The sequence below is a fragment of the Zingiber officinale genome, chromosome 1B (assembly GCF_018446385.1).
Source record: "Zingiber officinale cultivar Zhangliang chromosome 1B, Zo_v1.1, whole genome shotgun sequence".
NCBI classification, from domain to species: domain Eukaryota; kingdom Viridiplantae; phylum Streptophyta; class Magnoliopsida; order Zingiberales; family Zingiberaceae; genus Zingiber; species Zingiber officinale.
This window is the reverse complement of record NC_055986.1, coordinates 165,000,104-165,014,614: the sequence shown is the minus strand read 5'-3', so window position 1 is coordinate 165,014,614 and position 14,511 is coordinate 165,000,104. Positions and strand designations below refer to the sequence as shown.

The window sequence follows — 14,511 nt, the reverse complement described above, 5'->3', positions numbered from 1 at the left end:
ATAAGTCACAGATGAAGAAGCACCTTCGGAGCAAAAGAAAAATTTGATACTACAACTGTCAAGAAGAAGGGCACATGAAGGATAACTACCTTAAATTAAATAAAAAGGAGAAAGACAAGGGTATAAGACCAACAAAATCGAAGCACAAGAATCTGAAGGTGACATGGGATGAATCGTCGTCATCATAATCGGAGTTAGAAGAGTACGTCGGATTAGCCCTGATGGCAAACCACTAGAGGAACGATAAAAGTTCCTCAGAAATGAGTATCGACGAAGAGGGAGGATTTTCAGAAGGAACCAACAATGATGACGAAGCATCAGACCACGAGGTAAGTGAGGTACGAGTCTTACTTCTTAAAGAATCTTTTAAATATATTAAAATGCTTTCCAAAGACATGCTAAAATTAGAAAATGAAAATACTAAGCTAAAATTAAACTTAGCAAATTCATATCATTTAGTAATGTATGATAATTTTAAAATAGAAAATGAAAAAGTAAAAGCACAAATAGAAAAATTAGAAAATGACTATGCTTGTTCAAATGTTTTCCAAAAATTAAGTTTAAAAATTATAGTAGAATTAACTAGTACATTAGAAATCATGAGGGTCAAATTAGAAACATTCCTATAAATCATATACCCTAAAAATTTTTGATTAATCCAGTAGTAATAATTTATTTTGGATACTAACATCATGCATAAATTAATTTCTATGCATACTAGAAAATTAATTTACTTAATTTATTCTTTTTATAAAATTAATTATTTTATAAACTTTTTAATCATATTTTTAGCTTAAAATTTTATCGGTGTAAAATAATAATATTATCTACTAATAAAAAAGAAATTTTAAAATTTTTTGACCGTTAAATTTTTTCTATGAATTTTTCAATGAAAATTATATTTAAAAATTTAAAATATTTTGTAGACTTATTTTTAAAAAAATTATTTTTTACGATAAAACATGATGTTCTCAATCATATTAAAATTTTTGACATTTTTTTTGAATAATATCTGAATTATGATAAATATTTTTTCTAAAAATAAAGTTGTTATTATTAAAGAATTATTACACATTATTTTTGGGTACTTTAATGTTTTTTCCATTAAATAATATGTTTTGCATATTTAGGAAAATTAGAAGAATTTTTAGAGTTGAAAATATATATTTAAAGATTTATTTTTGAAAATTAAGTTGCTTTAATGAAATAAATCATTTCTGTTAGATTAAATAATATCTTTCTGTAAAAATATTTCTACTAATCTATCTTATTCTGTTTAAGTTCAACAAAAAATTTCAAGATTTTTTAGAATCGATTTTTTTTTTTTTTTAGCAAAATAGAAGATTAATTAGTAAAAATAGATTATTTTTTAAAAATATCAACCTATTGTTAATTCTTGTTATATATCCCTAGAAAAAAGTTTAAATTTTTTTTAACTATTTATTTTATTTTTTTCTATTTTTTTGATGTGATCAAAGGGGAAGAAATAGGTATAAGTTAAGGAGGAGGTATGATAATTAGTGTCATTGCAATTTTTTACTTATTTATTATATTACATTTTGTTTTAACCCCAACTTTAACTCGGGTTGATGCACATCAAAAAGAGAGAGATTGTAAATACCCCATGGTAGTTTTGATGTGGTCAATCGAGTTAACTTAGGTCATGTTTGTGTTTGATCTTTGTGTGTGCGTGTGTAGGAACTTAGGAACACAAGAAATTGAGTGGACGCCGCAGCTAGCGAGAAGGATGGAACAGGAAGGGAGTCAACGAACTCGGTGCATCCAAGGGACGAGGTGCTGCAAAAGAGTACACCGATGGACGAGAAGGACATGCACGACGTTCAAGGGATGAAAAGCGGGGAGGAAGTCTGTTCGAGAAGAAGGTCGGAGTTGAGTTCAGGTGAGCTTAACTCCTATTAACCGGAGCATCACCTACGAGAACAAGATTAGCTTAGAGGCTGATTTGCTTCATGGAAGGCACCTCCAAGAGGCGCCCTCGCACCTTCGTACGGAAGGCTGATCTACTTTATGGAAGGCGCCTCTGGTGGCTTGGGAGGCGCCTCCGGTGGCTTGGGAGGCGCCTCGCATGAACAGTATGAAGACACCTTCCAGCCACTTGAGGGTGTCTTTAATAGCTGTTAGCTGAAGATAAAACTTTATCTTCAGCATATAAAATTGATCTTCTTAGAGGCACCTTAGACCTCCTTGGAGGCGTCTTCGTGCAACGGATAGATTTTTCTAATGACTATAACAAGACCCATGGAGTTATGAATTTAACAATAACTAAACTACAAGTCTTGTAATCACTTCCTAGTCTTTCTTGTGAACTGCCAACGTCTGTAAGAGGCTACTCCACCTTCAACAAAGGAGTTTTTCTAGTGGACTATTTTCAAAGCTTTGGATTAATAATCACCTAGGTTGTAACTAAGTAATTACTCACCTCTTCTTTATTTTCATTTTTCAGTTTATTTTTTAAATTAATTGTGCTTACTTAACAAAGTCCAAAGAACAAGAAAGAGATTGTTTGGTTTTTATAGGCAATTCACCCCCTCTTGTGGACCGCACGGGACCAACGATAACCATATTTTATAGTTAAAAGAATTTCAAAATATGTTTTAAAAAATACCCCTATTTTACGCTTCTAAATCGTGAACTTCCCCTCGAACTTTGGCTAGTGAATGTTTGATCCTACCATCGTCTTCTTGCTTTAGCAGATAGTTAGTTCTTCTAGAGCAATTTGATTCTGATGCTACTTATAGGTTCAAGTAGGCTGGCTAGAGGGGGTGAATAGCCTTGAAAAATAATTAGAAAAATTTCTTACTTTCAAATTTAGCAATGACACAATATTAATCAAACACAAATAATTAACATAAAAATAGTAATATAAACAAGAAGAGTAAGGAAGCTAAAAATTTACTTAGTTACAACCAGGATGATAGTTAATCCAAGAAAGTTTAAAGCTCCACTAAAAAGACTCTTTCATTGAAGGCAGAGTAGCCTCTTACAAACTTTGAAATCTCACAAACTAACTAGGAGTTGAATACAATGATTTGTGAATAATTCTTAGCTCCATGAGACTTTTTATAATTTCTTGGAAAAAGTTACCATTGCGTTAATGTGGCTTAGAGGTGCCTCCAAAGGCATCCAGGGTGCCTCCAAGTGGATAGAACTTTATCTACATAGAAACGGTCACTCAACTACTCTGTTGCGTTAGAGGTGCCTTCAATGTGATTGGAGGCACCTCGGCATTGTTCATCCGAGGTGCCTCAGGCACATTAGAGGCTAGGCACCTCGCGTCCTGAATGCAGCAGCTTCACTACTGAAGCTCGAGGAGACTCCAAAGCCATTGAAGACGTCTTGAGCACTGTTCATCCGAATGCTCAATTATCCTATTGACCATTCTTTTCCCTGTGCTCACTTTGGTGATGCTCCGGTCATCCGAATTGAGTTCACCCGAACCTAACTTCGGCCTTCTCCTCGAGCAGGCTTCCTCCTTGGCTTTCTGTCCCTTGGATGCGCCATGTGCATTCCTTCTCATCCATCGATGTACTCTTCCGTAGCTTCTCATCCCTCAGATGCACCAAGCATGTCGGCTCATTTCCTGTGTTATTATTCTCGCTTATCGTGTCTTCTACTTGACTTCTCATATTCCTAAGTTCCTGCGCACTTAGACATAAGGTATCAAAATAATACAGGATCTAACTTCACTCGGTTGATCACATCAAAATCAACCTAGGGTACTTATAGGAACTTTCTCGTTTCATGTCAACTCCTGGTTGAACTTCTGACCGTCAAGTATCTGGTTAACCGTGACCCACTTGGACTTTTCGCCTCATACCAAGTGTTCAGCTCCCAGCTGACCCACCTTGGACTTAATCTAATTTCCAACTAGGTTTGCCTAGTTATCAACTAGGTCTTCTACCGCCTATCCCCACTAGAACTTCAATTGTCTAGTTCTTAATTAGGACTTCCATTGTACTAGTTTCCAACTAGGTCTTCCACCGTCTAACCCCGTTAGGACTTCCATTACCTAGTTTCCAACTAGGTCTTTAATCGCCTAGCCCTGCTAGAACTTCCATTACCTAGTTCCCAATTAGGTCTTTTATCACCTAGCACCGCTAGGACTTCCATTGCCTAGTTCTTAACTAGGACTTCTGTTGCCTAGTTCTCAACTAGATATTCCACCGCCTAGTCCCGTTAGGACTTCCATTACCTAGTTCTCAACTAGATCTTCCACCGCTTAGCCCCATTATAATTTCCATTGCCTAGTTTTCAGCTAGAACTTCTATTGCTTAGTTCTCAACTAGATCTTTCATCACCTAGTCCCGCTAGGACTTTCATTGTCTAATCCCACTAGAACTTTTACTGCCTAGCTAATTTCACTAGGACTTGTACTGCATATTAATTAAACATCGAAACTCCAACTCGAGTCGACTTGAGTTAGGTTAACTTGGTCAACCCTGACCAAAGGTTGATTGCACAAATAAATTCTCCTTAATTTTTTTTGACAAAAATTAAAAAAACATCCGAAATAAAGAGATAAGAATGCTTTTTTTTAAATAAAAAAAATTAAATAGACTCTTTTCTCATGATTTTATCTCGAAAATACTCCTAAATCTAGCGTTGTTATAGAAGCTACCATTTTACAAAGTGAAGAATCTACCAAGTAGCTACTCCAACTTATTTAAAGTGGGTTCAAAATTTAGAATTTACATCATGTAAAAACTACCGAGTAGCTACCATAACATTTATAACTATCCAATAGTTGCTACAACATATTTAAGATGAGTTTAGAATTTAAGATTTAAGATTTAGGGTTGTGGCAGCTACAAACTTCTATAGCTGTTTTACAGTAATGTTGATGAAGTCTAAATAATTTTGATTAAGTTGATAAATAGTATATTAATATAATAGTGTTCACAGATTTTAAACCTTAAATCATAAATCCTAATATTATATTAAATATGTTGTAGTAGTTATTCAGTAGCTTTTACACATTGTAATAGCTACTAAATAGTTTTTACACATTATAGTAGCTATTAGATAGCTTCTACACGATATAAAAATCTTAAATTTTAAATTTATCTTAAATATATTGTAATAACTATGGGATAGCTTATACATATTGTATAAACTACCTGTAGCTTCTACAACTGTACTGGATTAAGGGATATTTTTGAAATAAAATTATGGGAGAACATCCATTTAATTTATTTAAAAAAAAACTGAGTGTCCTTTAATGAGATATAAAATTTGAGATGCCCTTTTATTTTTTTCCCAATTTTTTTCATCATAATTTGCCTTTTTCTTTTCTATAATCAGCAAACTTTTTTTTCGTCTTTTGTTAGTTTGTCAGCTCGTTGAATTCATGTATTTTTTCTATTTTATTTACTTCTTAAATGTTTCTTTCTCTTTTAAAATATATTTCAATAAGAGAATAATAGATGATAAATGAATTATTGGTTCACTTGCATCCTCTTAGTTTATTTTATAGTATATTGTAATTGAGAATTGACTCGTAAATATCATTGTACTATAGCCCAATATACTTACAATATTTTAGTGGATTCACACATCATATTGGACTTCTCTAGCTCTATTAAAATGAAATATAATTAAAATTGAACACAATTTTAAAATAAAAAGATATACTCAAAATTGAATCCATTATTTAACTTTGTATATCATATATAATAAAAGTATAATTTGTTAATTTCAATTGAACTTTCTTTCTCTATTTTTACTTCATTTTCCAACATGTGAAATCAATACATATGTTTGGGCACCACCTGATCACAAATTGATCTAAAGTTAGAGTATTTAAATAAATTTCTTTTAACTATTAATGAAAGTTTAATGTTTTTCTATATAGATATATATTTTCCATTTTTTATGTACTTACTCAAAAACTAATACTAAAATTACTAATGATAATATACTTTTAAAAAAAAATAATAAAAAATTTAGCTCAATGTCAACTAAAACCGACAAAGATAAATCCATCTTTGTCTCCCAATTACAAGTGGACATGCAATTTTCAACTCAAATGATGGCTACATAATTAATAGATAATTAAAGGCAGTGCTGTCTTCAGACGTTAACTGTATTCTTTATATTTTTCTTCATTATCTGCTTTGCTTGCCGGTGTCGATGCCAGCTGCAACGTTCATGTCACTCTTTTCAATATATAAATTAATCTTATCGACCGACCAAATTAAAATTATAAATTTGGTTTGGGATTTGTTTATTGAGAAAAATCATAATTAATTAAGGAGCTCCTCATTTTCATTATTGTCAAACAGAGAACAGTTTTTAAAATATATTAAAATACTAAATAATTTTAGTCAAATTACTCTATATTATAATACTTTCAAGTAAAATTAGTATATATTATATTAATTTTAAATAAAACTAATAATATTAGAATGAAGATATTTTTACCAGCTCAAATTTTCTAGCAATAAAATTTTATAAATAAATAAATCAATGGAGAAAAAATAAATTATTTTGAATATCTTCCAATGAAAATCTCTGTGTATATATTTTGAAATTTCTCTAAAATATTACTTTAAGCGACCATACTTATGCGACGTTTTCTCGCGCCGTTGCTAAGTGACCCGCCTTTATTACCTGCTTTGTAAGTGGAAGGATCGCGGGGCCCTTTCTCGGATAAAAACCGGTGCTATTTAAATGCAGTTCATTCGGACCGTTCACGTCCGGGAACAGGCAAAGTTAAAAGAATAGCCGCGCGACCTCGCTCATCACGCTCGCCGTGGCACAAGACGATCAAGAACAGGAGTTGAGATCTTTGGCTTCGATCTCCTTTTCGTTCGCTTCTTGTTGTTTCCTGAGGTGATTCTTACGGCTTTCATTAGATTTCGTTTGTTCCTTTTTTAAGGATTGTTACTTTAGGATTTGACAGATGCGTCATCAAGTTACAATTTTTGGGGGAAGTTTTTTTTTTCCCTTCAAAGATTTGTGAAAAGTGGAAAGATTGTTGCTTGGATACATAAAAGAGTGCATAAATCGATACTGCTTCATAACTAAACTTTACGTTTCTTGTATCGGATTTGTAGTAAGGTTGAAAAGATGGTGCCGCATGAAAGATGATCGCATCAGTAACCAGAGAGCAGTTGTAGGTGATCGAACCCTTCAGGTTGAACCTTGAGCAATCGGAACAACGGGGTCTAACAACTTGTTGAATTCTCTGTCACTGGTTCTTCTTCTGTCGCACAGCAGTTGCCTGAGTCCAATAATACTCATAGCCTGCCTGAAAGTCATCAGGGGGAGACAAACAATGCGCATATTGTTTCTGTGTTCTGCTGAGCCACCGATCAAACGAGCTGGTTTGCGTTGGAAGCAAGCAGGACGAGACTCATATAGAGGGAGTTGACCAGGAGTGTATCGTTCTCAACAATTTCACTGTTTCAGAGATTCACTACAACTTTCCAATGAGAAATTCTTCTGAGCTAAGGCAGCTACTGAGGCGTCTGTGCCAAAATACACAGTGGGATTATGCTGGGTTTTGGAAGCTTGAGCAGGACAAGATGTAAGATTATTTGTTATATCCTTACCTGGTTACTTAAGGTTGTTTCTGTTGTTTCGTGCCAAAAAAAAAAGATTGGTCACTTGACTTATGACAGCATATATAAACTTAATGCTCTGCCTAATCAGAAATAGAACCAATTTTGTTTTTTTAATTAAATCTAGGAACTGTTACTCCCTTTAGGATTGGTTTACTTGGATGGATAAATAAGAGGGAGAGGGAGACAGAGGGAAGGTAAGTGAAAAAATGAACTTAACACAATTTCTGTCTTTTCACTTGAGTAAATTCAGCCTTCATGTGTGAGCTTAACCTAGGTTAGATCCTTGTCTATTTGAACATAAATTTATTATATTAAAGTAGAATTATACATAATCTACAACAATTTTTCCTCCTGATGTTTGTGCATTTGTTGTTTCAGGATATTGACTTGGGAGGATGACTATTTTAACGAGGAAAAAGAAAAGTATAGATTGGAGGAGACACACTCTTGTGAGTCTTCTTACATTAATCGTAGGGTGATATCTTTTGCTACTTCTGTGAATGCTGAAGACCAGAGATTTGCAAGCGATCCAGTTAAGTTGGCTTTGGCAGATATGAAACGGCATAAATACTCGCTTGGCCAGGGGTATGCTGGCTGAATCATTATTCTTGCTTAACACACTGCTTTAGTCTTCTTGAATGACTAGTCATGTTTTAGTCAAGGTGCTACATGTAAAGTTATCCAAATCTCCATTGTTTAACACTGATTGTCTGACTAAAATGGCTTTCTTTCTTAAAGTTGGTTTGGTTTGCTTAGTTGATTTTAGAACCTTTGACTGTCTTCTAGCTCATGTATTTAAACAATGGGCTTGTGCTCAGCATAATCATGTTGGGCTCTGATATTTACATTCAAGCTTGTTTGTCAAAAGAACTCAACTAAATAAAAAACTTTCTTCTTATGCTTAATCTAATTTTTGATTTGGTAATTGAATTTGTTTGTTAACTTTTAGATTTGTTATAATTTTATAAACAAATAAAGCAAGGTACATAAATTTCTCTAGGTTCCATGAATTTGCATAATGTGTGTTAATGCTACAGCACTATGATTTAAAATAATTTTAATAAGTTATTATGCACAGTTTTATATAACATTTGTTTCTTTTGCCAAAAAAAACTTCAGGTATGTCTTATGTTGATATAACATTTTAAAATTGAATATGAAAGTATACTTATACATGTCATAATATATTTAACCCACACTAATATACTTAAGAATAAAACTTCAAACATAAAATTGTATGCCATGTTCAATACTTAAACAAGCTAAGCGACTTACTAGTTTGGAAACAATCTTGTTTACAAACATTAATCACTTTTTTGATGAGCTGCTAATGGAATTTATTTGTGAACTTTTTGCATGTTTGTTACCATTGATGATTCGTTTTTTTATGTTATGAAGGCTATTTCACTTACTGTCTTCAAGCAAACATTAATGAGCATTCATTCAAAAATGATGAGTTTGTCGATAACCTTTGTGTTTTCCTTTTTTTTTTGAAAAGCACTTGGTACTCAACTTGATATTTAGATTCTCACATCAACATCCTATCATGCTAGCTGTTGTTTTCTTAATAAGACTTCTTAGTTTGGTAGCATGCATCCATCTACGTACAGGTTTGTAGGAGAAGCAGCACGTAGTCAGCAGCACTGTTGGCTCTTTTTTAGTGCATCAAAATCAAAAATCCAACCAGATGTGAGTTCGTTGAGTAACTGACAAATTAACTACTATTACTTTTCTGCATTGAATAAAATGTGAAATGTGGAATTATTTCTTTTTACAGATATTCAAGGATTGGCAACTTCAGTTGGCAGCAAAAATCAAGGTATTGACACCCATTCTCTTACCTTCTGCCTATTGCTTTTGCTAAGAAATGCACTTAGGCTATTTGTTGGTTTTGCAGACTGTACTGCTTGTACCAGTTGACCACTATGGAGTTGTGCAGCTGGGATCATTAGAAACGGTTGGTCCTCTTGTCTAGTTGTAGGGTTCATCCTTGTATTTTAATGTTTAATTCCACTAGCTATTATATTTTCTTTGTGGCTGGAGTTCCATGAGTTAGTAGAAATGTCAGATATCAGCTACAAATAAATGCCCCAGTAAATATGATTAAAAATAAAAGCATTCGTGATTAAGTTCTACTTTCTTTCTAAGTCAGAATTGAGTTTTCATACTATTCAGAAGGGAGGGAAAGAACTAGAACAATCTTCCATCTTTGTCCAGAGTTGCTCTTGCTTTGATTTCCAATGGCATTCCCACTAATAATTGGTCCAAATAAAAATCCAGGATCACAGTATTGCGATTGAACAACCTTTTCTGTCATCTATGCCTTCTTGGAGAGAATCAATGGAGTTAGACAATTTATACCATCTTGAACAGACCCATTTTATAATGATTGGTTTTCTACTCTGAACATTCTCTTCACTAGTTAAAGATAGCTTCTAACTACTTGTATTCTTGATTTGCAGTTATTTTCCTCTAGTTTTACATTTCTATACTACGTGAACCAGGGTTGTTAGTTTGATCATGCAACCAGGGTTTCTCTTAAGGATTACTTTAGGTTTCTATATCTTTGAAGGGTTTCACTTAATGATTAGTTTGCCATTGAATAGTTGTCTTAGGTATAAGCTCGAAGGAATAATGTCTCAAAGTATTATAGAATATTTTCAAAAATAACCACACGCCCAATGAATTTGCCCATACGAATAATGCTGTCTGTGATTACACAATAAGAAACACATGAAGTACCTTTAATTTAAGCCATCTTTTCTTATTTCTCCATTCCAATCATTTAAGAACATCTAAGTTCTTTCCATTTACAAACCAGCATATCTAATTCATCCCAAAAGTGCTCAATTTAAATCATGCATAATAAGTAAATGACATAAGGAAATAAACAAGAATACCAACCTTGTGAAAGAATCTTCATAATCCCCTTGGTCCAAGAAACATCATTAAACTCCTCTTATGACCAAATTTACAAGATAAAGCCAAGCCCAACATATATATTTCATTTTGCAATATCTGATAATCTTTCTGAGTTTTGATTCTGTCCATTATTGTGGAGGTTTTATTATACACATGATGCATTTTGAATGAATTCATCTCTCTGTAACTTCAGGTTGTTGAAGATTCAGAATTTGTACTGCACATTAGAAACTCTTTTTATACATTTTATCATGGCTTGGGACCGCATGAATTTATAGATTCAGGCATCAATTGTTCACCCCTCTGGTCACCAGCTATTGTGCCTCTGTTGGGAAACGGTTCGACATCAAATTTTGGTTCATTTAATACTGACCAGTCACAGCAGCTTTTGACTATGGACCAGAACATGTTATCTATTTTTCTGGTTGACCATGATTCTTCACAAAAGTTGATGGACCACATGCTAGGAACAGATGCAATATTGGATACAGATGAATACTCAGTTAAGGAAAGGTGCAACAGTGTGTGGTCCGGTTCCATTGAAGGAGCACAGTTTTGTAATCACCCAAATAGCATAACTGAAGGTGAAATGTCTGAATTTACCATCACTCAAAATGAGCAAAAAATAGGTATGGAACCAATTAATTTTGTTTTTTTTTGTTCACAATTGCTTTTAAAGAAAACCATGTTTATGATCTCAGTCTCAAAGATATTTCATACAAGGAAACAGAAAAGAATTATGCTAATAAGATTAGTTCTTTAACAGAGAGCATTTTTCAAGGTTCACGCAATGAGCCAGAGCTACACAAGGCACTGGGAATGACTTATGTGGAAGACTATAATAACTGTTTCTCTAACACTACACTTGGAAGTTCAGTTGCCGTCTCAAACTCTGGGGCATCTGAATATCATGACTATATATTTGATGATGCTAGTGCATGCTTTGTTACAGAAAGTGAGACAGATCTGTTAGATGCGGTGGTGAGCAGTTTACAGTTGTGCCCAGATGATAGCTCTATTGGGGAAAAACTTTTCAGATCACTTGGTAATGATTGTCTGGAGCTGTTTGATTCTTGTTTGACAGAAAACAAATGTGAATCTAGTGTTTTGGATCTGGGTAGCTTCTTGCCAACAAATCAACAGGGGTCCCCATCTCTATCAAAAGCTGAAGGATTTATAAATTCTCCAACTAATTCATGCAAGAGTTTTTGTATGTCTACTACTGAGGACCAAATTAATCACAAGACTAAAGTACACAATGGTCGAAAGTTGCCCGTATTAAACAAAAGAGGTGCTCGAAATGGCAACAACTACAAACAGAGACCAAGAGACAGGCAATTAATCCAAGACCGAGTTAAGGAATTGCGCGGACTAATTCCTAATGGATCAAAAGTAAGATGAGCAATATTGAGCTACTAATTAATTTAACATACTTGAAATGAAGCATTCTGATGATGGTTCTGCTATACAGTGCAGCATTGATACATTGTTGGATAGAACTGTAAGCCATATGCTATTCTTAGAAAGTATTTCCTCTCACGCTGAGAAATTGAAACAGAATTCACATGAGGTAGGCGGCTCTAAGCAACTCCTTTTATCATATATGCAGATTTCTAAGCATTGTATTATTCAATCTTAGTGGCTTTCATCCCCTGTTTTCTTGGAAATGGTGAAAATATTTCAGATTATGCCAATATTCAAGCCACAATAAAATTAATCTGCCACCCCATGCACATGATTAATGCTTGCTTATATACCTTCAGCTATGAGATGGCAGCCTTGTTATATCGAGAACGTCAAATTAAGCTTGTATCAACAATAGGATTGTATCCATAAAGCCATCTTAATGTAGATGCAAGGTCTGAGGGCTCAACTTCATCTGCTACACAATGTATGAGGCCGCCCTGAACACTTTTTTCTCTTGGAGAATACCTTCATCCTGGTTGTAATTGTACTGATTACTTGGAGGCAAAAACCATGCTTAAAATGTGTCCTAGAGAAGTAGAGTATGACGACACAAACACTGTTAACATATTTCAAGAACACTACTTGTAATATATTGTCACTGACAAACCAGGATGACTATGGGCTATAAATTGATTTGCAGGTTAAAAGAGAGGTTAAGAGTTCTGCTAAACCTGGGACCGAATCCAGTGGGCCCAAAAAAGCCTGGGAACAGGGTACTGAACAAGAAATTTGGCCCGTAGTTGTTGAATACCTCAATCAGCCAGGGCAAATCCTTGTAGAGGTACCATTTAGAAATAATTATTTGCAACATATCCCTCTATAACTTGTAAATATTCCTTCCTCATGACTGTCTTGGTAGGCCTCCTTGCCTAACAGTTCCTGTCAAGATTTTTACCACATCATTTTTCTAAGCTATGAATCCCATCAGGTTCTGTGCAATGACTATGGGCTCTTTCTCGAGATTGCCAACATCATCAGGCACCTAGAGCTGACTATCCTGAAAGGAGTTCTGGAGAGTAGATCAAATGAGCTTTGGGCTCATTTTGTCGTTGAGGTAGGCTGATGTTCTAACTCTACTCTTTAAACTGTGATGTATAAGAAATCCGTCCTAATACTTTCTTCTCTTTTTCCCCCCCTTTAAAAGGTTTCCAGAGGCTTCCACAGGATGCATATTCTTTGGCCATTGATGCAGCTATTGCAGAGAAATTATGTAGCTGTTCCAAGGAAGTAATGATCCTTGCGTTATTACAGTGTTTCTGTAAAAATGTAAATGGATGCTCAACCACATGAACTACCACTTCTGAGATCATAAGTGCAGGCACAACTATTATGCACTCTGTTTGGATGTATAGTTTCAATAATTGGTGGTGTTCATCTTTCTTGTTTGTGTTTTCTCCTTGCAAGGGATGGTTGCTTTCTGCAGTGACAGTTTGGTTATTTATATATATGTGTGTATAAACTTTACTAGTGTTATTACAACTTCGTTATTAATTTTTTAAAAAAAATCCTTTGCTTGCAAAATCATATATATATATATCAACTAGTGTTCTTCTCTTCCTCATGAATTTACCTACTTCTTTCTTGAACTCCCACTTATTTGCCGTAGTGTACTCACCACCTCTTTCTGCTTATCCTCAGGTAGCAGCTGGGCGAATGCAGCTTCTCAGAAACTAAGCGATTAGTGAAGAAGATCGAGGGAAAAAAAACTAAATAGAATGAAAATAAAACAATAAAACCTGATCATAACAACGCAACACTGTGAGAAACATTGCATCCCAACAAAAGTGAGCTGCAGTATGCTACTGCATCTACCTGTTGATCAAGTTCCCATGCTGCAGTGTGCCTCCGAGTTCCTGTAGCTGGATTCTTTGATCTCTCTACCTCACTAAATGGCATGCCTTCTACTACCCATCTTCTTCCATGTGATGATCTGTGCAACAAACCCCCCCAGATACAATCACGTTTCATGAACATGCCACTGCAAATATTCCCTCTTAATTCACAAAACTGTAGCACTTTAAATTTCCTGCAGATTTGTGTTCTAATACGTGATTAAGATGCAAAGGTTCATTGATAAAATAAAGCAAGCCATTGTGCCTCAATAGGGGCTATACAAACATAAAATGGTTAAACAAGGATAAGGATAGATATAATTCGATTGGTGTGCAGTGTATTGTTTGTTCTTATGTTTTTAACCTGAGTGTGTTAAGAATGTACATTAGTATACATATATCACGATAGCTAGGGGTGCCATGTATAAGAAATGACGCCTAGTAGTCATCGAATCGACCTCATGTTTATGTAGTAGAACGACATTGGAGGCACGTTTCGAGAGCTGATATCGCTTGTATAACAATAGCAAAAGAATCTTTTGCTGGCTTTTCCAACATTGATAACCTCCAACATTCTTAATTTATTTGAGTAACCATAGTAGCTTTCGGAGGAGGGTAACGATAAAGGAAGTCATCCATCGTCAAATTGGACACCACTACCGCATCCTATTCTTTATCTTGGCCTAGCATGTCCCATTCACTTT

At 34.4% G+C, this 14,511-nt stretch overlaps 1 protein-coding gene across 1 annotated transcript; it reads left to right on the top strand.

The window, feature by feature from the left end:
• The first annotated feature begins 6,712 nt into the window (after nucleotides 1-6,712).
• On the top strand, nucleotides 6,713-14,006 carry LOC121988790 (transcription factor EMB1444-like). The gene is made up of 13 exons (XM_042542450.1): nucleotides 6,713-6,852; nucleotides 7,077-7,549; nucleotides 7,965-8,171; nucleotides 9,197-9,275; nucleotides 9,364-9,405; nucleotides 9,484-9,543; nucleotides 10,702-11,137; nucleotides 11,275-11,900; nucleotides 11,980-12,078; nucleotides 12,616-12,756; nucleotides 12,904-13,029; nucleotides 13,120-13,202; nucleotides 13,614-14,006. Exons 2-13 carry the CDS (start codon nucleotides 7,452-7,454, stop codon nucleotides 13,615-13,617), a joined length of 2,001 nt encoding a protein of 666 aa, XP_042398384.1. The 5' UTR covers nucleotides 6,713-6,852; nucleotides 7,077-7,451; the 3' UTR covers nucleotides 13,618-14,006.
• Nucleotides 14,007-14,511: the final 505 nt, after the last annotated feature.

Bases quoted from the DNA above. Each gene is read 5' to 3' on its own strand.
- LOC121988790 (XM_042542450.1), top strand. From the start codon at position 7,452: ATGAGAAATTCTTCTGAGCTAAGGCAGCTACTGAGGCGTCTGTGCCAA. The intron at 8,172-9,196 runs GTATGCTGGCTG...ATCTACGTACAG, and splicing joins AAATACTCGCTTGGCCAGGG to GTTTGTAGGAGAAGCAGCAC. The intron at 9,544-10,701 runs GTTGGTCCTCTT...CTGTAACTTCAG, and splicing joins AGCTGGGATCATTAGAAACG to GTTGTTGAAGATTCAGAATT.